The sequence below is a fragment of the Trichosurus vulpecula genome, chromosome 2 (genome assembly GCF_011100635.1).
Source record: "Trichosurus vulpecula isolate mTriVul1 chromosome 2, mTriVul1.pri, whole genome shotgun sequence".
Classification (NCBI taxonomy): domain Eukaryota; kingdom Metazoa; phylum Chordata; class Mammalia; order Diprotodontia; family Phalangeridae; genus Trichosurus; species Trichosurus vulpecula.
This window is the reverse complement of record NC_050574.1, coordinates 373,563,151-373,590,454: the sequence shown is the minus strand read 5'-3', so window position 1 is coordinate 373,590,454 and position 27,304 is coordinate 373,563,151. Positions and strand designations below refer to the sequence as shown.

The following is a 27,304-nucleotide window of genomic DNA, read 5'->3' as shown; positions in this document are numbered from 1 at the left end:
CAACAAAAAGACCTGTATAAATACATTAATAATATTTAATAAATGCATCTTTCCTTAACATGGTAAATAGTATCTATCTAAAACCAAGACCCAGCATTAATTATCATTATTGGAGAAAGACTAGAGATTGTTTCAAGTTAAATCACACGAAAAGAAGACATAGGCTGTGTTTCAAATATTTCTCAAAGTGATTATAGATAATCATATCATTAAGAGCCCAATTAAGATGTTGGAAAAAATTCATTCTGGCAGTTTTGAAATAACAGTTAAAAAATGGTTGGCTATGAGATGTTCCTCCATATTCAGTCACACGTACAAAAAATGTGCATATGCAATTGTCTGGTGAATACTTGTGCAAATTTAATTCCTGCACTATTCAGTTTTTCCTCAAGATATCAAAGTTACTTTTTTTAAAAAGCCTCTTTGCAAGATAAAGGGGAAGATAGCTTCACAAAGAAAATTATTCTCTATCCCCATTTGCATTGTCTTTTTCAGCTTTTCCCAAGTTCTGACGGGAAAACAGTATGTTCGGTTTCTCTCAAATATGACTTTTAATACTGTCTCTCTACAGTTTATCTCATATATCAAAAGTAGAAACCAAAACAAACACCACAAGAAAAGAAATTCCATTCAAAATAACTAGAGAATATCCTAAATATGTAGGAATCTACCTACCAAGACAAGCACAGAAATTAAATGAATATAATTACCAAAAAAAACCCATTCTTTATCCAAATAAAGACATACATAATTGAGTCAGACATAATTGGACAGATACTAATTCTTTATGCTTCATTTACACCAATGACAATAGTACTTAATTTACACATTCAGTGCCATGCCACTAAAATTACTGGTTATTTTGTATAACTAGGGAAAAAAACAAGAAAATTCTTCTAGAGAAACAAAAGGTCAAGAATAGCAAGAGAAATGACAATTTTTTTGAAAGTAGGAAAGAAGGGAGCTTATTAGTGCCAGCTCTCAAACTACACTATAAATCATTACTCAAAAAAATCTGTCTGGTACTGATTAAGAGAAAAGTTTAGTTTAGTGGAATATATTAGATACATAAGATCCAAAAGCAATCAAACACAGTATTAAGCCTAAGAACTTCGGTTACAAGGAAATAAAAAGAAAGGTGGGGAAAATTCCCTCTCGAGGAGCTCAAAGTCTAATGGGGCAGATAACAGGCAAACAACTGTGTAAAAACAATATATAAACAGGATAAATTGGAGAAATCAACATAGGGAGATCAGGAAGGCTTCTTGAAGAATGTAGGATTTTAGCTGGGACTTGAATGAAGCCAGGGAAACCAGGAGACAAAGATGAGGAATGAAAAAAAATCCCAAGAATGGTGGATAGCCTGCAAAAATGCCTAGTTTTGGGAAATGGAAAGTCTTTTTAAAGTAACAGCAAGAAGGCCAGTGTAAGGTGTAACAGGATTGGAAAACTAGGAGGAAGTCAAGTAATCATGGGCTTTGAATGCCAAATAGAAGATTTAATATTTGATTCTGTAGGAAATAATCACTGCTCTTTGTTGAATAGGGGCTGGGGAGGGTGATATGGTTAGCCTTGCTTTAGCAAGATCAATTTGAGCTGAGTGTCAGGAGTGAGAGGAGACTTGATCTAGTGTGACCAGTCAGAAGCCTATGGTAATAGTCTAGGTGTGAGGGGATGAGGATTTGCACCAAGATGGTTACAGTGCCAGAGGAGAGAACAGGGTATATAAGAGATGTTTCAAGGGAGCATATTGGATATAGGAGGATAAAAGAGAGTAAGGAATTAAGAATGACAACTAGGTTGTGAGCTTAAGTGACACAGAAGATGGTGGTGTCCTCAACTATAAAAGGAAAGTTAGAAAGACAGAAGAGTTTAAAGATGAGTTCACTTTTGGATGCATTGAGTTTCAGATGTCTAAAGGACATTCAGTTCAAGCTGCCCAATAAGGAATAGAAATGGAAAATTAGAGGGTAGGAGAGAGGTTAAAGCTGAATAGGTAGATCCAAGAGTCATCAGCATAGAGATGATAATTGAATCCATGAGAGCTGATGAAATCACCAAATGAAATAGTCTAGAAGGATAAGAAAAGAGGGCATAGGCCAAAGCTTTGGAAGACATACCTAGACAAAGATCCGGCAAAGGAGACTGAGGAGGGGTCACACAGGTAGAAGAAGAACCAGAAGAGAATAGTATCAGAAAAAGTGAGAGAGAAAAGACTATCAAAAAGAGAATGAACGACAATTACAAAGGTTTCAGAAGGGTCAAGAAGTATGAAGACTGAGGGGAAAAAGTCATTAGATTTGATGATTAAGAGTTCATTAGTAACTTTGGAAAGAACAACTTCAGTTAAGAAGGTTGGAAGCCAGGCTGCAGAATTAAGAAGAGCATGAGAGGAAAGGAAATAGAGATACCAATAATAGATGGCCTTCTCTACTTTAGCCACAAAAGAGAGAAAAGCTATAGGAGGATAGATAGCAGGACTGGATGGATCAAGTAAGGGTTTTTTGAGGACTGAAGAGACATGAGGATATTTGTAGGTAGTGGGGAAGCAGCCAGTGGACAAGGAGAAATTGAAGATTAGTGAAAGAGTAGGGATGACACCGGGGGCAATTTGTTGGAGTACCCAATGGAATGGTATGTCCTGTGTATGTAGAGGAGTTTGCCTTGGGAAGAAGAGCCATCCCTTCATGTGAGATAGGGATGAAGGAGATAGTTGGGGAAGGCATGATGGATTCAAAGGAGATTCTCTCTAACTTCTGAAGAGTAATTAGTACCCATGCTACACAAATTGTTCTCCAAAACTGAGAAAGAAAACTGAATCCTTTTATAAGACAAATATAATCCTAATACCTACACAGGGAAAGTCAAAACAAAGGAGAACCCTGGATCAATATCAATGAATATTGACTCAAAAATTTTAAATAAATTCCTGTCAAACAGACCATAGTGATTTATCCAAGAAATTATTCATTATTACCAAGTTAGATTTAAACCAGGGACTGAATGATGGTTTGTCATTAGGAAAACAGCATAACCATATTAAAACAAAAACACCCAAAACCACACACATGATTATCTCAATTGATGCAGAAAAAAACCTTTGACAAAATGAAACACACATTTACATTTATTAAGAAAACCTCTGAACCCCAAAAATTGTGGAAGTGAGTGTTGTGAAATAAAAATTTAAAATAAATTTATTTTTAAAAAAAACCTACAAAATATAGACATAGAGGGATCTTTTTTTGGAGTGAGGGGAGGAATCTTTTTTTTTAATATCATAAAAAACATCTAGGTAAAGCCTAGATGTCACAACATATGCAATGGAAATACACTAGATCAGGAGTGGGTAACCCACAGCCTCAAGGCCACATATGGCCCTCTCAGTCCTCAAGTGCAGCCCTTTGAATGAATCCAAACTTTACAGAACAAATCCCCTTACTAAAAGGATTTGTTCTGAAAAACTTGGACTCAGGCAAAAGCCACACCCAAGGACCTAGAAGGCCACATATGGCATCAAGGCCGCAGGTACCCCCCCATACCCCCACCCCTCACTCCCTTCACCCCACCCCCCACCCCCACACTAGATCTTTTTCCAGTAAATACAGAAGTAAAACAAGGATTCCTACTCTCCCCACTATCATATAAAATAGTTATGGAAAGGTTAGCAATAGCAATAAGACAAACAAAAGAAATTAAAGTCATAAATATAAGTAAGGAGGAGATTGACCTATCCTTATCTATTGATAATACAATGGTATATTTGGAAAATCCAAGGGAATCAGGAAAATCATTTCAGCATTGTTGCAAAATTACAAAATAAACCTTCAGTAATCAACTTAATTTTTATATGGTAATAACAAAATCCAAGAGGCAGTAATATAAAGAGAAATCCTATTCCAGATAATTACAGAATCTGTAAAGTATCTAGGGATTAATGTACCAAAATACACAAATGACTAGACTAGACTGAAAAAATAGATTCAACTACAAAGTGCTCTTTAAAGAAAAAAAGAATAATTTACATAGCTGGAGGAATATTCAGGGCTCATGGTGGATTGTGCCAATATAATAAAAATAACAATACAACCAAAATTCACTTACACTTCTAAAGGTAAACCAATAAAATTATCAGAGGACTACTTTATAAAATTTGATAAAAAAATAAAATTAATTTAGAAAAACAAGAGAGCTAGAATAAATGATGAGAATGATAAATGAAGTAAATACAAAGGGGGAATAGCACTTCCAAACCTCAAAAGCAAAGTTATCTAAATCATCTAGTATTGTTTAAAAAATAGAGAGAAAAAGAGAGATCAATGAAATAGACTAAAGAAGAACCAAAAACAAAGGGAGTCAATAACCTAGTGTTTCATGAAGTAGAACTAAAACAACTCTCTATTTCATAAAAAAAAATTGCAGGGAAAAGTAGAAAGCAGTCTGACAGAAATTTGGCATAGATCAACAACTTACACCATATTCCATAATACATTCTAAATGGATACATGATATTAACGTTAAAGATCATACCATAAAAAAATTAGAAGAGAAGTAAATTATAGATCTCTCAAAACTATGGGTAGGATATATACTCTCAACCAAACAAAGCAATTATAAAACATAATTTCAATAACTTTTATTACATATAACTGAAATGCTTCTTCACAGACAAAATTCCCATAAGAAGGAAAATGATTGAATGGGAAAAAAGTCTTTGTATCAAATTTCTCTGATAAGGGTTTTGTGTCCAAGAGACACACAAGCATATATGTGTGTGCATGTATGTGTAAATGACAAAAGATATCAATAGTCAGTTTTGGAGAGATTGTAGGAAGATAGGCATACCGCTGAATTGTTGGTGGAGTTGTGAACTGGCACAAAGATTTTGAAAAACAATTTGGAATTATGCAAATAAAGTGACAAAAATATCCATGTGCTTTGACCCAGAGATTCCATTATTGGGCTTACTCCCCAAGGAAGGCATTGATAAGGAGGAAGTCCCTGTATTCATTGAAATGTTTTTAGCAGCACTTTTTGTGATAGCAAAAAATTGGAAACAAAGTATATGTCCATCAATTGAAGGATGACTAAAGAAATTGTGCTATACAAAGAGAATGGAATATTACCACACAGTACAAATTGATGATTGTTACGAATACAAGGAAGCACGGAAAGTTCTACATGAATTGATGCAGAATAAAGCAAACAGCTCCAAAAAAATAATAAACCCAATGACTACAACTACATAAATTGAAAGAACAACCACACACACAAATCAAAAGTGATTGCAAAATTATAAAGAAAAAGTATGACTTGAAGGAAAAGATATAAAAGAATGCTCCCAACCCACCCCTTTGGGAAGGTGGAAAGTGAACATTGATCTTGTTTTTGAACTTTTTAAATGACTTTTTCTGCTAATTTTTCCTTCTTCTTTTATTTTTTTCCTTTAAAATAGTTATATGGATAGCTCTCTGGGACAGGGAGGGAAAGGGATAGTGGGGGAAACTATGAAGATTTGAAAAACAAAAGATAATAAAAACTTACTTAGAAAAAAATAAACTATCACAATGATCTCCAAATGGATATATGACTATTATATGATATATATAATATATGATGTAAAAGGTCATATCGTAAACAAATTAGAGAAATAGTGATTAAATGATATCACAATTATGGGTAAGAGAAGTATTATTTATGAAATGATGAATAGAAAAGATCATGATTGATATAATGAACAATTTTGATTATATAAAACTGAATGGTTTTTGCAAAAACAAAATCAATTAGAGGGAAAAGAGAAGTGGGAAAAATCTTTACAGCAAATTTCTCTGATTAAGACCTGACATCAAAGATAAATAGTGAATTGATTCAAATCTATACAAATAAAAACTCTTCCCAAACACATAAAGTGTCAATGGATATATATTAATGGACAGTTCTTAAAAGAAGAAAGACAAGCTATCAACAACTAAATGAAATATGCTCCAAATCACTAATTAGTGAAATACACATTAAAAAAACCCTGAGGTTTTGCCTCACTCATCAAACTGGCAATGATGGGGGCAGGTAGAGCACCAGCCCTGGAGTCAAGAGGACCTGAGTTCAAATCCAGCCTCAGACACTTGACACTTACAAGCTGTGTGACCTTAGGCAAGTCAACCCCAATTGTCTTGCCTTCCCTCCTCCCCCCCAAAAAAAAATTGGCAAAGATGACTTCCCCCAAAAAAAGGAAAATGGCAATTGTTGGAGAGGTTACTAATGTAGAGTAGTAGTGTTGGTGAAGTTGGAAAGTGGCCTATTCATTCTGGGAAACAATTAGGAAATTATTAGGGAATTCTGGGAAACAATTAGGGAAACAAAATCACTAAACTGTGCCTACCCTTTAACCTAACATTACCACTGCTGGGCATTTACTCCAAGGAAGTCAAAGGAAAGGACCCCTACATATAGAAATATTTCTGATTACTAGTGTTATAATTATTATTAGTGTTGCAAAAAACTTAAGATGGGTACCCATCTCTTGGGAGCAAATTATGGTATAAAAAGGTAATGGAATACTGTTACTCCATAAGAAATAATAAAAGAGATAGATTCAGAAATACTTGGGAGGATTTATATGAACTGAGGCAAAGTGAAGTGAATAGAACCAGAACAATTTATAAAATAACTATAATATTACAAATGATATGATAGTTTTAAAAAGAAGCAAAAAAATGAAAGTGTGAGGAATTCATTGAAAAATATGCAGAAGTCATCAAAAGGAATTTCAAGAGATATAGACAAGCCATGCTAAATTCAAAATATTCTTTTTTAAAAAAAAGCAAGCTATATATAGTAGAGAATAATGATTTCATGTACAATCCTTTTTTCTATTCTTATTTATATGGAGAAAAGCTTATTTGTTTAATTTGTCAGGTTTATATGTACATATGACAAGATAAATATAGAAAGTGAAGAGTATATGGGCAGCAGACCCCACCCACATGCTGTTTATTTTGACCACCATTGGATGCTTTATTTCTCTTTGTTACTTCTTACTGTAATACATTATTGTGAATCAACTATAGTAAGTCTGTGAAAGTGAAAATTATTTTGATTTCAAGCCCCAAATCAATAATAAAAATAATATGGAAACTTTTAAAAATATGTATATAAATGATGAAAGCAAAGGCAGGCAACAATAGTTGCCTATGAAAGAATGGTACTATAAAAACAGTGTCTTCATTCCATATGAGAATAGTTTGAAATAACTGGGAAGATGTATCCTGGAGAAAAGACAACCCAGGGAAACATGATAGTTCTTCAGATTTGTGGCACTCCATAATTGTTCTTGAACCACACTCATTTTTTAATCCTAATGTCACATTACAGTTGTTACTTCAGTTCTGCTACCTCAATTCTTCTCATCCTTATTCTAAGACTATAACATAAGTCCATGCAGGCTATCCAAAGTTGATAAGTAATTTTCATAATAGCCTTTGTTGTGATACCCAGTGGAAATATGGACCTCATGAAGTGTTCTTTGTCATAGACATATGATGAGATAAATGTAGGAGATTAAGAGTTGTGGAGTCCTTGGCCCACCATGGGACCCCACTCAAGCTGAGTGTCTATTTGTGAACTCACGAAGTTTGGACCACCATTTAATACTTCATTTCCCTTTGTTATTTCTACGTTATAAAACATTCTTGTGAATAAAATATATTAAATCTCTTTTGAAAATTCTCTTGATTTTAATCTCCAAAATAATTTTAAGGCTTAACTGTGCCTTCCACATTTGATAAAAGTGAGATGTTTACTCATCTTTAAAGTAAAATATTTGAACTGTTAGGTTTGCATGGCAGCTTCCGAAATTGTTCCTTATTACATTACATGGCATTATTTCCATGTGTGTTTGCAAGATACTAAGCAGATGACCAAATGACTGTTTTATCTTAAGTGGCTTTTATGAGTATTACATTTGAATTCAAGCACTTCAGTTAAGTGTTTCAGCACTGAAAATAAAAAAAGAAACTCCTGTAAAATGTGCTGACATTGACACATTTGCTTAATTAGAGTAATGAACAGTCTCTTTAAAAAATAAAAAGCCATAAAAATACAGAGTAGAGCAATCTATTTTATCAAATAGCTAAGCAAAGATAAAATATTTTATACAGTGTAAATTTCAATATACTTTATAGTATTTCAACTACACTACAACGTGAAAGATAAAAGAAAAATAGCTTTCTATTACCATTTCAAACACATACTCCTGATATGTACATGGGTCATTCTTAATTTTGCTGTCAACTTTATTGTTCAGATGAAGTTCAGGAGCTTCCTTTTGCAAAATAAACAGGCTTGACTTCTTTATTTAGCATGGCATATTTTGTTAATGAAATAACAAACATATAAAATTATCTTAATATTTGCCTCAAGGTGGAGCATACAGTTCGTCTTGATGATTGAGATTTCAAAGCCATTCCAAGCAAATGTTCTGATGGCATAGATTACGCACATCCAGAAAGTTAAAGCATGATTTCTCCCTTGGAAGATAAATCATTGAGTTGTTATATCTCCATGATACTTTCCTTCTTGTTGCTCTTTGAAATCCATAGTGTGGATTGATTTGGACTACTTTTTGTTCTTCCTTTACTGAAAAAATAAAGAGATACATTTTTTTTAGTATGCTTACTTCCTAGCTAATTCAGGTATCAGCTGGCCTGAATGGTGTCACCTCAGACTCCCACAGTCCATTGGTTACTACTTTTATAAAATCATTTCCTTTTCCATTTATAAAACAATGCAATGCTCTAATTTAATTGTATGTTTGTATATTTTGATATATCAAAATTATCAATAGAAGATTTGGATGATGGAAAAGAGAATAATATATTACTCTCAGTTTGACTTGTCAGGTCAAAATATCATAGGAATTATCCTGAAATATTTTGATGCCACTATTACTCATTGTATCCTCCTTGTCTTCAGATTTTGAAACTCATGCTTTCCTAGTACTTGGCTAACAACATATTTAGGGAAAGAAAACTGCAGCTACCCTCAATCCAGAAAATTTCAATGATGTTATCCTACTGTGTGGGAAAACATCCAGAGTAGCCAACTTCTTCCTAAGTATTATTCTACCTATCTTGTATTTCATCTCCCTATTGACGTTTGTGTTTGGTCATTGTAAGTCCAAAAGTCATTCTCCACTTTAAAGAAAACTTAAAGAAAACAAAAATAAGAATTGGGGATCCCTTTTTTTCCCTTAACAAATCTAACTTTAGTTTTAATTCCTTTCAAAAACTCGCCTGAAAAGTTTAATCTCATTCAATCAAATTTTTAATCTGATTTAATCTCATTGGCATCAAAAGGGATATTGTTTATTTGTAGGAAAACAAATGTAGGATATACTTTTGAAAAAAAAAGTAAGGAAAAAAAGATGAACAAAGACATTCATTTCTATGATCATTTTTTCTTTCATAACATTTCTTTTTGAACTGCAATTACAATTTCATTGGTACAGGGAAACTTCTTCAACTTATTTCCATTGTATATTGGCAACTATTCTGCAATTTAGAGCCTTAGACATTTATTTGTGGGACACCAAGAAGTTGCATGACTTACTAGCTCACATAAGCATGTATCAGAGATGGTGCTGGAACTTGGGTTTTCTTACTAGAAAACAGACTCTGCCTCCATTACACCAAACTGCTTCCCTTCTATAAGATTTACTTAATATTAGCGAAATTTTACAATTATGTTCCCATATAGCTAAGCTAATTCTTCTTTACTTTTATTTTTCTCCTCCACTTGGAGTGATTCTTTCAAAATTAATGGGAGTTCTTATTTTGAAGACATAAGATAGCATTAATGAATATAATTCCTAATTTTAATTTATACTGTTATAGTCTAAGACTCTTATATCAAATATTTTGAACATATACAATTAATATTTTCGAAATGAATACCCAACTGTTATCACATCAAATGATTTAAATCAGAAATTTTCTCTCAAATATATAATAGTAATAATACATGATAAATAACAAACAACAAACTTAGAAACTATGTGTGTGTATGTAAAGTCATTGTCTATGATATAAAAACAATAAAAGCAATACATTCAATGGTCCTGGAAAAAAATTATTCTTTTCTTGGTTTAAAAAGATCAAAATAATTATGCCCTGCTAAAAAATTAAAGAAGAAATTTACCATCTTTATTAAATTAATTCTAAGTACTGTCTCACACCAATGATGTGCTCGATGTACATATTTGTGTTCCACCGAATTACATTGTGCACCATTAGTTTTCTCATGAGATTGTGGATGATTTTTACTTTAGATAACAGTCATTATCTGGATTTCAGTCTTTCACAGTCCCCATAATCATTGCATGACTCTATAATCTATAGCCTTCCAGAGCCAGGCACTAGCATATTTTGAAATTTTATCAGTTTTTACTAATTCAAATTCATAACATGAGTTAAAAAAAAGTGAATATGCAGGTATGGAAAACTGTAAATATAATTACAGAAATTCTAATACCTCATGTATTTAGTATTTACCTTTTATGTAGCATTTGAAAACAGCAAGTCCCAAAAGCCACCAGTATCAACAACAGCAGAGGTATTGTTGGTATAACAACATAAATTAGGTTGGGAATTATACCTATAAAAAAACTTAGAGTATGTTATTTGACATTTTCCCCATTCACCTTAAAACTTCTCATGCATTTGATATGACAGAATATAGCTCTCCCTCCAGTTATTGGAACAAGTATAACTAGAGATTATCTATATCTATCTATCTATACACATACACACACACACATACACACACAAAAGCAGAAGAGCATGTTTTAGTGAGACAACAAACTGAAATTAAACCACAGCAGTTAATATACATCTTCTTCAATGTTTGTAAGTTTGTAATTCTGATATTCAGAATGAGACTAGTTTATTAATAGAATATTAGTGTTTTCTTCCCTTTTTCACTTCCATTAATTAAAGAGAAAAAACACTAATTATTTTTATACTGTGATAAAAATATAAATGCTGATAGAGTCTAGGGAGCAAAGAATCAATCATAATTAAATTCTAAGGTTAATTAGTTTATTCTTTAATTCTGTCTCATCACTCATGGGGACCCTATATCTGCCCAAGAAGATAAGCTACTACAGTCACTTCATTACTGTGATGCCTATAATTACACTATAACTCTTCTTCAGGCCATAAGAGGAAAAAAAATTTTTTCAGATCACAATGTTTTAGAGTGTGGTAAAATTAGTCTTTTGCAAAATCAAAATGGTAGTTTCAATTCATGTCTCTCTATATAGTAAATGACTGGTAAATTCAGGATCATCAGCATAATCATATTAGATAATTTAAGTCAAAATGGGTTGTGCTACCACTAAATATCCATATAACTGCCCAAAATTCTATTTGGCTATGTAGAACAATGGTTTTATCTTCTAGAGAAGAAAGAAGCAGAGATAATGCTAAATTTAGTTAGAATAAATCAACAAGAGAATCCTTTCAAATTAAGATATAAAGTAGTTTATATGGAGTAGTTTAGTTAAAGTTTCCATTATTTCATTCCATGATATAGAGAGTTCCATAAGTCTCTAACGTCAGCAAGTCTTCCAACTAATCACTTAAAATGTTTTCCTTTTGCATTCAACTTCTCAATCTAAGGAAAAGGGAATACTCTTCCTACTTTATAGCAACAATTCAAATGTTGCTAAAATGACTTTCCCATTCAGGGCAAGTCTAACAAGAAGTTCTTAGTTTATCTAGTCAAATGGAATCATTTCTCTGGGATCACACTGATATAAACAGCCACCCATATAAAGGAATTCCTTGTTAACATACAGTTTTAATTGAGAGTCCATATCACACTGTTCACAGGTCATTGAAAACTCTGATTTGCATCATACAGACAAAAGAGCTCCATATAAACTTAGCTTTTTCCTTAGCTTTTTAGCTAAATGAAGATATAGGCATATAGGTGCATGTGTATATATCTATCTATAGATAGATATACATACATATACATATATATATATACACACATATATACACATATATGTAAGTATATATATAAACTCAGTTATGACAGATGTTTACATTCAGTGGCTGTATATTTTCAATTCATTCCTGTGTCCTGGAAACTACTGAGATCATTTGTTCTGATCAAGTGAAGTATCACAAAGCTGCTAATGAAATTAGCTTACCAAGCATTTAGAAGGCTGTAATGCCAATCTGTAAGTGAAAGATCTTTCCCACCCATTGAATAGGCCTCAGGTGGGGCCAACAAAGGGAGGCCTGTTTAGAGGCAGGCCCACACCTTTGTGATACCAATCAGGGATTAAAGATTCTTCCCACTCCCTCAATAGATCTCAGGTGGGGCCAACAAAGGGAGGTCTGATTAGAGGCAGGCCCACACTCTTTCACTAACTAGGTGTGAGGACTCAGGCCCCACACCTTTTTGCTAAGTAGGCTCTGAGCCTTCAGGGCCCTGAACAGGGTATAAGAGCTCTGAGGTTGGCATTTTGCCTTTGGGGGCACACTCATTGAAAGAGTATTGCCATTGAAGCAGCCCCCTCCCCCACCTGGCTTTGAAAACCCAGATGTTGGTGCTTCTCTGGTAACTATGTATTGTGATTTGGTTAGACAGAGATGTTGATCTGTTTAAATTGTCTCTGTTTGTAATTTCCGTTTGTATTTGCTCTGAAGGTCAGGGTACTGGCTTTTCCCTCTGAACTAAGTGAATGGTGTATGTATGTTTAATTAAAGTAAGATTGTTAACCCCTTAAAGCTGCTTTTCTTAGAAAAGCAGATCAAAGAACCTGGGCTAGCAACCCTCCTGTGGAATGGTGTTATTGGCCTTACACAGCCACAGTAGCGGCAAGTAGCATTGTTATTACAAAGGCATATGGCAGATTTACATTTTGGGGCAAAATGTACCAGAAAGCATAATTTCCATTCTTGTTAGAACAATTAAATCAATGTAAATTAATTACCTGTTTCAGTAACAACTATGTGATAGGGATCTTCTGGTTTGCTTGTATCAAAGGGCTTTTCTGCTGCAATGGTTGGAAAACTCTCTGTAAAAGATCACAAATACTTTATATATACATATATGTATATCCAGGCTAAATATATTTATGAAAAGCACTTCAAATATATGTTTTTATAAATATTAATTTTATCTATAACCAAATTTAATTTAGACATATATTTCAATTACAATTTTTCATAACATTTTATAATTAAACAACCAATTTTTTTACCATCTACTTATGAATTACCCATTTTGTAGAACTACAAATCTAGAATTATATCCTGCTTCTTGATAATTACTGATAATTATTCAGTTAGTTGGAAGGAAGCTATCAGCCCTTGGTCAGAGGCAGGAAGGTAGAGGTATGAGTTTTCCAGGTGGTTTTAAAAGTCATTTTGTATCATTTCTAATTCTATAAGATAAGATAATCAGTAATTTATTTAATTTGTATTGCACCAGGAATTGGTATTTTGAGCAACAACGGTCTGGAGCATAAGTCTGTACTATCTCCTTGAAGCAGATTTTTCTGGTGATTCCTGAATTTTTTAATCTTTTAAAAAACTATCCTTTTTTAATACCTTATTTCACAATTATTAGATCGCTGGGTTTTTTTATTTTGCTAGAAAAATCTTTTAAGTTTCTTACCACAATCTTGCACCACTCTGTCTCCTAATTCTTTTTCTAAGGCACTATCTGTTAAATCAGTAGTTTAGCAAAAGAATAAATTAAATTAGTAAAGAAGTATTTCTTTGTATTCCTTCTTAATTATGACCCTTAGTTTAATTATGTAAGCTTTTCAAAGTTACAAGTTAAAAACCCTGTATTTATATACTCCTTCCTGACTCTACCTCAAAGCATTTTAAAATTTAATTTATAATGATATAAATCATCACTCCTACTCACAGTAATAAATCTTTCCTCTGCAGTCCTGAAGCACTTATAGTTAATACCACTTTTCTGACATTTAATCATCTATTGCCCTGTACTGGTATTTACATTTTTATATGGAAATGTCTTGTTTCCCCAATTAAATCATATCTATAAGACACAGACTATTTTTAACATCTTTTCATGCCCTACTATACCCAGCAAAGTTCTATTTATGTATTAAGCATTTAATAAATATTTATTAAATGAATAAATAAAACACTTATTAAATGTACCACTTAATTTCCAAGTACCTAATACTATTTAAAATAATTATTGCTACGCAACAAGGAAATAAGATATACAGGCAATGGGGCATAGAAATCTATCTTGCCCTACAAGAAAGTAAGGAAAAAGGGGATGGGGAGGGGAGTGGGGTGACAGAAGGGAGGGCTGACTGGGGAACGGGGCAATCAGAATATATGCCATCTTGGAGTGGGGAGGAGGGTAGAAATGGGGAGAAAATTTGTAATTCAAACTCTTGTGAAAATCAATCCTGAAAACTAAAAATATTAAATAAATTAATTAAAAAATAAAATCTAATAATTATTGTTAGGTAGTAATACATATTGCTTAAGTAGGCAATTGGCAAAGTCCTACACCAATTATCATTGTGACATGGGGGCGATCTTTGTTTCTCAAAGGCCAGGCCAGTGGTGCACAAGCTCTGACAGATTCTAACATGCTGAAAAGGCTCAAATATGATCCTGGCAACAAAACATTTGTCAACTTTCCAAAGCACAGAGAAGCGATAAATGCAGAGAAACTTATCACTAGTTGTTCATGTATGAATTCTTTGGACATAGCAACCCACAAAGCGAATAAACAAACAACATAAAATGTCCTTCAAACATGCAGAAGCTCTCCCATTTCTGCAACAATATTTACATGATGGTGGAAAAGCAGTCAGAAGGTAATGTGTTTCCGGCAGTTTTTAGGCCACCTCGAACATTACTTTGGTGGTTAATACTCTTAACAGGAGATACTTGTCTAGTCACCAATAAATGGACACACCACTCTAGGAAATGAATTACATAATTCTTGACATTCTTAATGTAAATAAAACAAATAAAAACTGAAATTATATTTAAGTGAAAAAATGGTTTACTGTTTCTCCTTAGAAAGGAAAGTAAAGGACATGGCAGAATTGGTTTATAAAGACCTTTTCATTTCATGGAATATTTGGTCATCTCATACTGCAATGCTCATGAAAAAGACTACCATGAAAATAATTGCAGCTTACGTAAAAACTTTAGTTGCAGACCATAAAGAGGGAGAAGAATTCTTCATAAGTTATGATGTATGGCAAAAGTAAGTATGGAGTATGGGGCGGGGAGGCAGAAATTTTGGAAAATATGGTTCTGTAAGAAGTAGCAAAAACCAGTGAGATGTAAAAGTCAATTTCTCTAAACCTCATCAATCTTTCTGAAAAAGGTTTTATATGGGGGGCAGCTAGGTGGCACAGTGGATAGAGCACTGGTCCTCGAGTCAAGAGGACTTGAGTTCAAATCCGGTCTTAAACATTTACTAGCTGTGTGACCCTGGGCAAGTCATTTAATCCCAATCACCTCAAAAAAAAATAAACAGGTTTTATATGGCAGTTACAGGTTAATTACAGCTAAATCCACAGAAAATAAAATCCTTGACAAGATAAAGTCTTTATAAATTGACACTGGAGAACTCTAGTTTTTAGAGCAGTTCTTCAGGGTCTCTCTCCCACCAGTCTCTAGGCACCTGCAGCACAAACAAAGGCAAGCCTAGAGGCTTGTATGAGGCTTGTCTTGGCATCCCCTACTGCTGTAGTGACTTTGTCATAGTCTCCATAATTATAGTTAGCATGTATAGAGAGCTTCAAAGTTTGCAAAGTACTTAATACACATCTCATCTTATCTTCGTAACAATCCTTGGAGGTAGCTGCTTTTATTATCCCAATTTTACAAATGAAGAAACTGAGGCAGACAAGAGTTAAGTAACTTACCCTGGATCATACATCTAATAAATGTCTGAAGCAAGATTTGAACTTAGGTGTTGCTGATTCCCAATTGAGGCACTTACCATCTTACAAGAAGAAACAGACACTGATTCTACCCAACATAAAGCAAAAAAAGGAAGCAAAGAAGGAATGAGGTAGTCTAAAAGTGTATGATTTCTGACTGGGGTCTAGCTCTAGAGTAAGGGTTCTCAGTGACTCTGGCCAAACAATCCTTCCTTCTCCACATATTACAAGAAGTGGTAGGCACTAATTCTTCTCAGTAACATGAAGGAAGGAAGTGCAGTGGAGAGAAGAATCAGGCAAGGTGCCAACGTGGGTGGTTACCCTGAAGGAAAGGGGATTAAAATCCAGTTTGGGCCAATACTAACCCTCATAATTTATTCAGGGCAGGGACTTAGGCAAGCAAAACATATACGTTAGCTGGCTAAGTGGTTGGGGAATAAAAACAAGTAAGAACAAAAATTATTCAATAGAATAATTACAAACTATTAACTATCATATGAATGATTATTTCATATCACTAATCACAAGATTTCATGCAAATCAAAGCAACCTTGAGAATTCATCTCATAGTCAGTAAATTACCAAAGAGAAGAGAAGATGGGAAGAGCCTATATCGAGGAGAATGTAAAAAAAAAAAAAAAAAACAAGCACACTGACTGACACACACAGACACTACACTGGGAGAACTGTGAATAAATTGGTCCCAAAATTCTGAAAATCAATTTGAAATTGTAGCAACTAGTTAACAAACATCTATTAAGCACTTACTGTGTGTGACACTCTGTTAAGCACTAAGCATACAAAGAAAAGCAAAAACAGTCCTTGACGTCTAGAAGCTCACATTCTGATGGGAGAGAGTGAGGCTCTGAGGATGGTGCCTAGGTTGAAAGCCCGAGTGATGGGGAAGATGGTGGTAAACTTGACAGCAATAAGAAAGTTCAGAAGAGGAGAGGACTTGGGAGAGAGACAATGGGTTCAGTTTTGGATGTGTTGAGCTTCATATGTCTATGAGACATTCAGTTGGAGGTGCCTAATCTGTAGTAGGAGATACAAGACCTCAGGTCAGAAGAGAAGTTAGGGATGGATGAGTATATCTGAGATTCAAATACATAGGGATGGTAATTTAATTCATAGGAGGAGATGAGATCACCAAGTGAAATAGTACAGATGGAGAAGAGAAGAGGGCCCAAGACAGAGCCTGGGGAGACACCCATGATTAGCAGATATGACCTACCTAAGGAGATTGAGGAGTAATCAAACAAGCAGAGGAGAACCAGGAGAAAGCCATGTAAACATAGAGAGAAAAGAGTATCGAGGACAAAAGGGTGATCCTTGGTGTCAAAATTCACAGAAAGATCAAGAAGGATGACAGCTGAGAAAAGGCCATTAAGACATCATTGGTAAATCTAGGGAGAGCATTTTCAGTTGAAATCTGGTTAAATTCCAGATTACAAAGGCTTAGAAGTAAGAGAAAATCTTGGTGAGGAAGAGGGTGGTAACAAATAGAGAAGGAAGACGTCCAAAGGGAACAAGGAAATACAAAACAAAAAAAATGTATATAAAACAAAAAAGCTAAAATAACAAATATTTAAAGAGAAAAATATAATTCTAAAGACTGAGGCCAAGGATATAAATCAACAGAGAGGATCCTAAAATCATAAATAAGCATGAGAACTAAATCCACAAAAAATTGCAAATCTCATTTCAGTTATAATAGCCAAAAAAGGAGAACCAGTGACTGATGAAATATAGAAGCCTGTGGAATACCAAGAAAGCACAGAGCAACAAAAAATTTCAGAACCATTCAAAAGAGAAATTAAATCCATAATAGAAGAAATTAGGAGTAAATATAGGTCAGAACTTAAAGCTTTCAATTCAAAATTTCAAAAATAAAATTCAATTACCTGATTAGAAAAATTGAATATATGGCAGAGTTTTTCTAAAGAAGCAAAAGAAAGAATTTAAAACTATACAAGAGACAGAGAGCATTAAGGGATGTAAAATGGATATATCAAATTAAAAAGGGTTTGCACAAACAAAACCAATGCAGCCAAGATTAGAAATGAAGTCGAAAACTAGTGGAAATAAAATTTACAACAAGTTTCTCTTACAAAGGCCTCATTTCTCAAAAATATAACAACTGTGTCATAGTTATAATAATATGAGTCATTCCCCAATTTTAAAATGGTCAAAGGAGATGAACAGGTAGTTCTCAGAAGAGGAAATCAGTTATCTATTTGTTGTTAGTTGTTTTTCAGTCATATCCAACTCCTTGTGATCCCAATTTGGGGGTTTTCTTGGCAAAGATACTGGAGTGGTTTGCCACTTCTTACTCCAGCTCATTTTACAGATGAGGAAACTAAGCCATATAGGGTTAAGTGACTTGCCCAGGATCACACAGCTAGTAAGTGTCTGAGGCTGGATTTGAACTCAGGTCTTCCTGACTCTGGGGCCAGCACTCTATCCACTGGCTCCCAAAAAACTATTTCTAGTAATATGAAAAAATGCTCTAAATCGCTATTGATTAAAGAAATAGCAAATTAAAACAACTCTGAGGCACCACCAATTGCCCTGCCTTCCCCTCCTCAAAAAAAAGAACATATAGCAAATTTCTCCTTCCCCTCAAATCATGAGTACATGCTTTCCTTGGGTTACTTAGAAAAAGTGTTGGACTTCCTATGGATCTTAATTCTCCTGTCTGATCAACTTTTCGATATTTTAATGAAGGCTTTTTAAAAGTCATGATTATTGCTTTACAGTATGAAATAGTATAATGCTATTCCTCCTTCTATCCTATTTTCTAAATTTTTCCTCTTGAGACCTTTTGCTTCATACCATTTGCAAACAGAAATAATTTTACTTGATTTTTACCTATTTCTATTCTCTCGATATTTGTCTTATTTCTGTAGGTAGCATTTCTAGAATTATAGCGAATAACAGCCAACAATGGACACCTATGTTTCACTCCTGATGTCATTGGAAACATTTCTAGTGTATCCCCATTACAAATAATCTCAGCTCACTCTCCTCCCAGTCTTGTTCCTAACTTCTTCTGGACCCCAAAACCATTCCTCCTACTGACTCATCTCGGAACTTCTATCAGTGCCTAGGGTCTCCTCTTGGAACAGCTTCCCATTCCTGGGGCCCATTCACCATGGAATAACCCTCTGTAGGGCCCAGTCCACTTTTCTCACTGATGACTTACTTCTGGAGACTGCATTTTGTGGAGAGGCCAAGGTTGGCCTACCCTTATTACTCTTCCCCATCCCACCCTTTCTATTTGATGTTCTTTCATCGTGCTGTCTTCCTCAATTATAATGTAAGTCCCTTGAGGACAGGGAGTGAGCATTCTTTTTGCTTTTCTATTTGTATCCCCAAAACTTAGAATAATGCCTGGCATATATTAAACACTTAATAAAGTCTCATTTTCTTCCTTCAGTTTTCTTGGTTTAAATAATGTTTATCATATTAAGGAAAAGTTCATTTATTCCCGTGGTTTGTTTTTTTCTTGGCAGGGCAATTGGGGTTAAGTGACTTGCCCAAGGTCACACAGCTAGTACATGTGTCAAGTGTCTGAGACAGGATTTGAACTCAGGCCCTCCTGACTCCAGGGCCGGTACTCTACTCACTGCACCACCTAGCTGCCCCTATTCCCATGGTTTTAGTGGGGGTTTTTTTGTTGTGAACAAGAATTGTATTTTATAAGAATTTGTAGTCTTCCTGATGTTGAACAACTGCTACATGTTTAGAATCCAGCATGGTCATAGAGAATCATGCAGTAAACACATTGGAATATAGAAAACAGAGTTTGCTTCAGTGATCTGACAAGCTATAAAGAATTGCAAAGTTTTTCCACAGAATAGCGAAGAGTGTGATATTTGTGAAAACCTTGATAAAATGTTTCCCACCTGGTTCATACTTGCAGATAAAATTGTGCTTCATATTGCATCTGTCATCATTCCACTGGTAAAGGTAGGGACCCCCAAGTCCAGGATTGGCAGTTGGTTGATGATACATCACAACACAAGCTTCGCTTCCACAGGAAGGTTCATCAGTATACCAGTTTCTAAAGGATACACCAATAATAAGTATTTTAAAGCACTATTACCCGCAGAAATTATGATGATTTTTTTTCCACCTTTACAGACAATCTGCTTTCCCCCTAAAGACTAAGCACTAAAACAATAACCCATGCCTTCAGCATCCACACCTACCGATATTGGGAACTGCTTCCATCAGACCACTTGTAGAGGTTTGGACAAGCACCTGATGTCTGTCCCTCTCCATTTCTCCAAAGTCCAATCCAGAAGTCACCATCAGAAATGCCTGTGTCTGGCTTAGTGAGGTTTTGTAACATGCTTTCTATTAACTTCTGTTCTGTTTCACTTTCAAGACTGAGAAGAGCTCCACCATCGCTTTCACAAGCTTGGCGTGCCTCCTGAAATCCCACTCGACTTGACAAGTCCTGAAAATAGGCCATTTTGTAACAGGGATGTTTGAAGTCTGCAAAACACACCTTCTGACCTGAAAGACGCAGGCAGGGTGATTAATGATACAATATTAATTGTATAGACAAAACATGTTAAAAACTATAAAATATCACTGAACCAAATATAAACACTCTCCAAAGCTTAATCATTTTTTTAATCTATTTTCTTCTTTTGTTTAATTGTTTTCTCCTCCAGCAAAGTCTATTTGGATACTCATGTTGGTGCAATCCAACATGTGCATTTAAAAACTGCATCTTTTTTTTAACAATGTCTTGACGTAGCTCAGTCAGTTACTATTATCATCAGATCGATGAAAGTAGCTACACGTCTACCTAATGGAAAGAGACATGAATTAAAATCTTGGAGCCATTAGACAATAAAGCATTGGAATAGAAGACAGGAAGGAGAATTCTGAACTAGCCAAGTCAGTATGAAACCATGTCATCAGTATTTACAGAAAATCTATAGATTCTAATACAGGTTTTCTGTTTATTCAAAACATATTGAATAAACTTCATTTTCCTACAAATGACTACTTCATTTTTCCTTGGACAACAATTGTGAGCGATCATATACTCCAAAATAGAAACTCTAGAGTTGAAATTGAAGAACTTAGGGTCAAGTGTTTTTTATTGAACATCTAAAATATTGTGGGGGAGGAAAGTAAATGTACCTGTCTCAGATGACTCAGATGTAACAAGGTATGAAAGAATAGTGCCTTTTATTTAGCTGAACCCTACCGAGAGATTTGATTCTTCAGAAAGGAAGTAGGATGCCTTGACTTAGCAAACTATTTTAATAGTGTTCAATGAAGAAAACAAATATCATATTTAGCATAAATTAGAATAAACTAACTGAGTACCTAGAAATGCTTTGAAAACATACATCTCTTAAATAATATGCTAATTCCAAATTACTTCTGTCTTTTCCTAGAAATTATTGTCAGCTTGGTTTGTTACTAAACGTATTGAAAACAGTAGAAATGCTTTTTTAAAAAATCTTTAATTTATTATTTTCATTATTTTAAATAAGACTTTGAATGGAACCAGTGTAAATTATTGAGTTTTACTATATATTTGAACAGGAATGGGGAATGTGACCAAACATATAGAAAGTTGTCCACAAATACGGAGTTATGGCAGGCTGGAAATTAACGGTTATTTTAATTATGTCCACATGGAGTTACAGCAGGCTGGAAATTAATGGTTAGAATAATATATATTAAAGGAATACTGAGAAGTATTAACGGTAACTTTTCTTGGATCTATTTTAATTAATTATCATCTGAATCAGAGACCTTATTAGATGTAATTATATATCTCTGAGACTTCTAACCAGTATTAAATATCAAGAAAAAAAATTTTAAGTTCACTCATTTGATGTCAACTATCATTTAGTTCAAAGGTAGCAGCTAAATCATAAATCAAACTGTATCTAAAAATCTTTTAGTAAAACACAAAATTTAATAAAAAGGCAAATACTTTCAAAGTTATTGCTCATAGGAAATATGCCAAATATAGACTAGTTCAACTGAAACAGGTAACTTCACTTATTTCAGTCTATAATATTTGAAATCTCAAAATAATTAGTATTTTAATCCATGTGACACTTTCAACATCTTACTATTAATATCTTATTCATCTTCTAACATTTACTTGAAAGAAAATGTCATTGAATTTTTTAAATTGGAAAATGGTGCTCCAAGAAGTGAATTGCTTTGTGAAAGCTCCCATCAAGAATAAAGTCCAGAAATCAAGACTTCTAACAGCAAAATGTGTTGCATCAAGACAGCAAATCAATGGTTATTAACAATAGTAATTTACTCTAGAATATGTTTACAGTCATTTTTTAAAGGTAGTTGGAGGGGTTTGGAGGAGAGCTCAGTTGAGTCTCTGCCTTTATTCTGCCATCTTGGCTCCACCTCTAACAATAGTAATTTAATAACAACAAATAATGTACATAATGAACACGAAAATAAAATTAAAACAATGCTATAGGTTTTGGGAGAGAGGGTTATGAATTCCAACTAAAGCCAAGTAGAGAATTTATTGAAGCATTCATTCAAAAACCATCCATCTACTAAGTGCCCACTCTGCATAAAATGTTCAAATTTAATTAAGAATTCCATGAGGAGAGGGAGAATTACCTCTGTAGAGTTATCTCAATTGGTGAGCTAATTACAACTGTTAGTATACTCTAGTATTAATGTTTACTTATCATATTAATTTAGTGTTACCTTATAAAATGAGCACTACCCAATTAGCCCATAAAAGCTAAAATGTGTTTCCAAAGTATGCAAATATTCATGGGTACAAGCTGGAAGTATGCAGTCTATTTTTTATTTAGAATAATTGTGAAAATTAGCAACTTTCAATATTAAGAACAATTTTGGTTTCCTAATTTCAATATCCAATGTTCTTTTTCTTTGAATATGATTTCATAGGTTGCAGTATTTTGTTCCAACTTCATAAATTACTGATTTAAAAATGGCAAATGGAGATTACATGAGGATTTTGTAGAACATAAATATCTATCAAATAAGGGAATGAGTAATATATTATTAAAATACAATTGTGGCACCTTCTCGAACGATGACCTGAAAGACATTATCACGCTGGGTGTTATATACATAAAGAGGAATATGATTCCCGATTGTTTGAAAGAGTGCTGAGCACGATGTTATGCTTCTGTTTAAGAGACTTACTGTAGTTTATTGGGGACACACGTGGATGAAGGACCTCCAATTAGGCAGCTGAGAGAGAAAGACTTTGACTGGAGAGTGAAGTCCTGTAAGAGCTGGCCCCATCACATTTCTTGGCCTCCATCCAACTCAAGAGACTGATTCAAGAGAGGACCTCCCCTGAATGAGATTGTTCTGTCTGTCTTTATTTAAGCTGTTATGCTACCTCACCCTGAGATGAAGAGCCCGCTTATTCTTTTTTTTTTATTTTATTTTTCTAAAACTTAAATACACAATAAGAAGGAAAAAGAAACATATTATAAACTTAAATATTAAAACCTAAATACAGAGTAAGAAAAAAACATGTCATGGGCACAGCAGAAGAGAGGATTCAAAATATATAGCAATAAATTTCCATTTCAAGAAAGCCCATGTAAGAAATACTGTGCATTGTATTGAGAGCTATCCATCTTTTCTTTGCTTCCTTTTAAGTTTTCTTTTGTTCTTTGCTGTGCACTTTTTACTTTGTTCTTTTTCACCCTTTCTCCTCCACCCCACCCCAGAAGGCTACAGTTAAGTGTAGATATATTTATATATAGATGTAGATATATACATACACATATATACATATACCTACATACACACACACACACACACACACACACACACACACACACACACACACATATATATATATATAAACATATACTTTCCCTAACAAATTCTACTCCTGATCTTTGTTTTATGCTTCTGTGTATCTCTTATTTCCTATCCCTCCTGACTCCTCTACTTCACTTCTGCCTACTACCTTACCTTCCTATTACTTACCCTAACCCCTTCCAAGTATCCCTCCTTTATCCTCCCATTCCCATAAATCTAAACCCACTTCTATACCCCCTCTTTAACCTATTCCCTCACCCTCCTCTCTAGAGATCCTTCCCTTATCCTCTCCCCCATCTCTATCCCCTTAGTGTTTTATTTCTTGCTGAATTTAGAAGACTTTTATACTCTTCCAGATATATATTTATTATTCCCTCTTGAGCCCATTCCCTAATGAAAGTAGGTTTCCAGAACTACCAGCCCTCCTCCCCTCATTCCTCTGTGTGGTTCTTACTCTCGCACCTCATTTGTATAAGATAATTACTCTTTTTAGCTATTCCTAAATAATTTTACTTTTTTAAGTCCTATCATGCTCAGGTCTACCCCAATCTTTCTTACAAACTACCCAATTACTAATGACAATCTTAGACATATATTTTACATTTTTCATACATAAAAGGTAAAGTGTCCTTATTGAGTCCCTTGTAATTAGTCATTGGTATGTACCTTATGTTTCTCTTTGCTCTTGTATGTCAAATCTTCTATTAAGTTTGGGGTTTTTTTTTACAAAGTCCTAAAAGTCTGAGAATTTATTAAAAATGTCCATATTTTTTTCATTCAACATTATGCTTAGCTTTGCTGGGTATGATATTTTCAGTCAGAACCCCAGTTCTTTTGCTATTCAATATATAGTGTTTCAAGATTTATGGTCTTTTAGTATCACCACTGCTAGGTTTTGTGTGATTCTAATGGTGGTACCACCATATTTAAATTGTTTTTTCTTGTTGCTCATAATATTTTATTCTTGAGCTGGGGGTTTCAGAATTTAGCTATGATATTCCTGTAGGTTTTCCTCATAGGATCTCTTTCAGGTAGTGATTGGTGGATTTTTTTCTATTTCTACTTTCTCCTCTTGTTCTAATGCTTCCAGACAATTTTTTTAAATTATCTCTTATCTTATTGTATCAAGATTCTTTTTTTGATCATAGTTTTCAGGTAGTCCAATTGTTCTTATGTTTTCTCTTCTTGATCTGTTCTCCAGATCAGTTGTTTTTCTTATGAGATGTTTCACATTGTCTTCTACTTTTTCATCATTCATATTTTGTTTTACTATTTCTTGATCTCTTATAACTTCACTGACTTCATTTTTTTTTATTGTAGTAGCTTAATTTTGTAATCACCTCTAGTCCTGGGGTACAGGGGATGGTGTCTCTGGCCTCAGATACTCCTTTAGTTCTCCCCTCTGGCCTGAAACCTAGACCAAGACCTCCAGCCTCCTCTAAGTGCCCACAGCCACCATCAACCCCTCCCCACTGCTTGTGAGCTCAACAGGCTTGTGCTGGTTCCTCCTGACCCCCAGCCGAACCTCTGTAGCACAGCTGCATCTGTCATTCCTTGTCAGCAGAGGTTCCCTCAGTCCTCCCAGGCTCAGATGCCCAACTCTCCTCACTGTCCCGGTTAAAAGTTCCTCTGGCTGGGACAGGAGGCAGCCTCCCAAACGGCTAACCCCAGGGCTTGCTGTTTGTTATTTAAGCAGCCCCTACCTTGGAGGTGTTTACTCTTCACAGGGACCAAAATTGTCCCAGAAGGACCCCTGTTCTACCCCTACTCTTATTTATTTTTGCCTCTCTATGTTCACCTTGAGGCACTATTTTATCTCTTCTGTGGGGGAAAATCTTGAGAGCTTGGAATTTTCTGACCTACTCAGCCACCTTCCCAGAATCCTCTTTTGAGAGCTCACTCTTTAAAAAACAAACACACTCACACATATATACATATACGTACGTATGTATGTAGATGTGTATTCACACACATCTACATACACATATACATATATGCATGCATACACATATACATATATGTGCATATGTGTATTTGTATATTTATTATTTACATATATATTTATATAGTTACCCTGAATCCAACTTAACCTATCTTCTTGAGTTGCAATATTTTCCAGAAACACTGGACCTGGAATTATCAGGAGGCCCTGAACATATCAAGGATGAAACCTTTCCCTGAGCTGACATAATTTGTTGTTTACACCCCAAGTTGGAAACCCTGTGTGTCCTTGGGAGTCAAGACAGGGGTCAGTCAGTTTGCACCAGACTGAGAAATCGTTTGTGTAGCTGGGACTCTTGCAAATAAGCAGAACATCTTATCTTCATGATCTAGCAGTTCCCAAGGCAAAAGAAGGCTGCTTTTGCCATCCTACTTACTCATGTTCCCCTCTCTTTCTTTCATTTTTCTAGTCCCCTTCAGGAGGGGATTAATCTTTTCCCCACCTCTACTGCTCCCCTCCTCCTCCCATGCCACTCTCATTTGGGAGAGGATTGCTTTCCATTCTCCCCCACCCCCCAAGTTGCAATTCTTAAATATGCAAGCTTCTGCTTGGATTGTGAATTCCTTGAAGCTATATAAGAGTTCCACATGCATGTTCATTTCTCTTGTAATAAATCCAGTTTCAGCATATGTCTCCCAAGTCATGATTTCTGATTAACAATATATATTCTACTTTGTAGAATTTATCCAATTTTTGTTTACTATTTTGCTTAAACAGTCATACTCAATAGTCACTATTTTTATAGTCTTTTACGTAAATATTATTTGGGGCATATTATATTTTCAACCATGCCCAACTCTCAATGACTCCATTTGGGTTTTTTTTTTTTTGGCAGAGATACTGAAATGGTTTGCCATTTCCTTCTCCAGATCATTTTATAGATGACAAAACTGAGGCAAACAGGGTTCAGTGACTTGCCCAGGGTCACAGTAAGTATCTGGGGCCAGATTTGAACTCAGGAAGACGAATCTTTCTGGTTTTAAGCCCAGTGCTCTATCCACTGTGCCACCCAGTTTATTGCCTTCCTCCCCACCCCCTTTTTCTTCTCTTAACATGGAGCTTTGGCCTTCAATTATACTGTATTTGGAAAGAAGTCATGCTTCCTCATATACGCTATGAGGTTCCTATTAGTTTTTTCCTGCTTCCAAGATTTAAAACAATCATAGTTTCAGAAGATAAACATAGCAGTCTAGATATCAATCTGTGAAGGGACATTGAGTCCTTGCCTGGGTCAAGGATGAGAAAACAGACCTTTTACATAGGTGCTTTATTTATAAATTTAAAACTTCAATTAAAAAAAATGAAGGCAGGCAAAGATTGGGCACCAAGGCACTTTTGACAAAAACTACAGTCCAGTCAAGCCAAAAACTATTTATTAAGTTCTCCTAGGTGCCAGGCTTGATGATAACTGCTAGGAATACAAGAAGATTTTTTAAAAGCCTAGTCCCCGTTCTCAATGAGCTTATAGTCTAATGGTGAAAACAATTTGCAAATATATCTAT

The 27,304-nt window shown here is 34.6% G+C and overlaps 1 protein-coding gene across 1 annotated transcript in view; it reads right to left on the bottom strand.

Moving 5' to 3' along the window:
- Positions 1-8,552: 8,552 nt before the first annotated feature.
- CHODL (chondrolectin) overlaps positions 8,553-27,304 on the bottom strand; it is a 29,126-nt gene continuing 10,374 nt past the window's right edge. Inside the window, exons 2-6 of the mRNA XM_036747256.1 lie at positions 20,185-20,494; positions 19,879-20,036; positions 13,007-13,090; positions 10,551-10,653; positions 8,553-8,637 (exon numbers count right to left, since the gene is read on the bottom strand). Coding sequence (XP_036603151.1) covers positions 8,553-8,637; positions 10,551-10,653; positions 13,007-13,090; positions 19,879-20,036; positions 20,185-20,494 — 740 coding nt within the window. The remainder of the gene's footprint in view (positions 8,638-10,550; positions 10,654-13,006; positions 13,091-19,878; positions 20,037-20,184; positions 20,495-27,304) is intronic.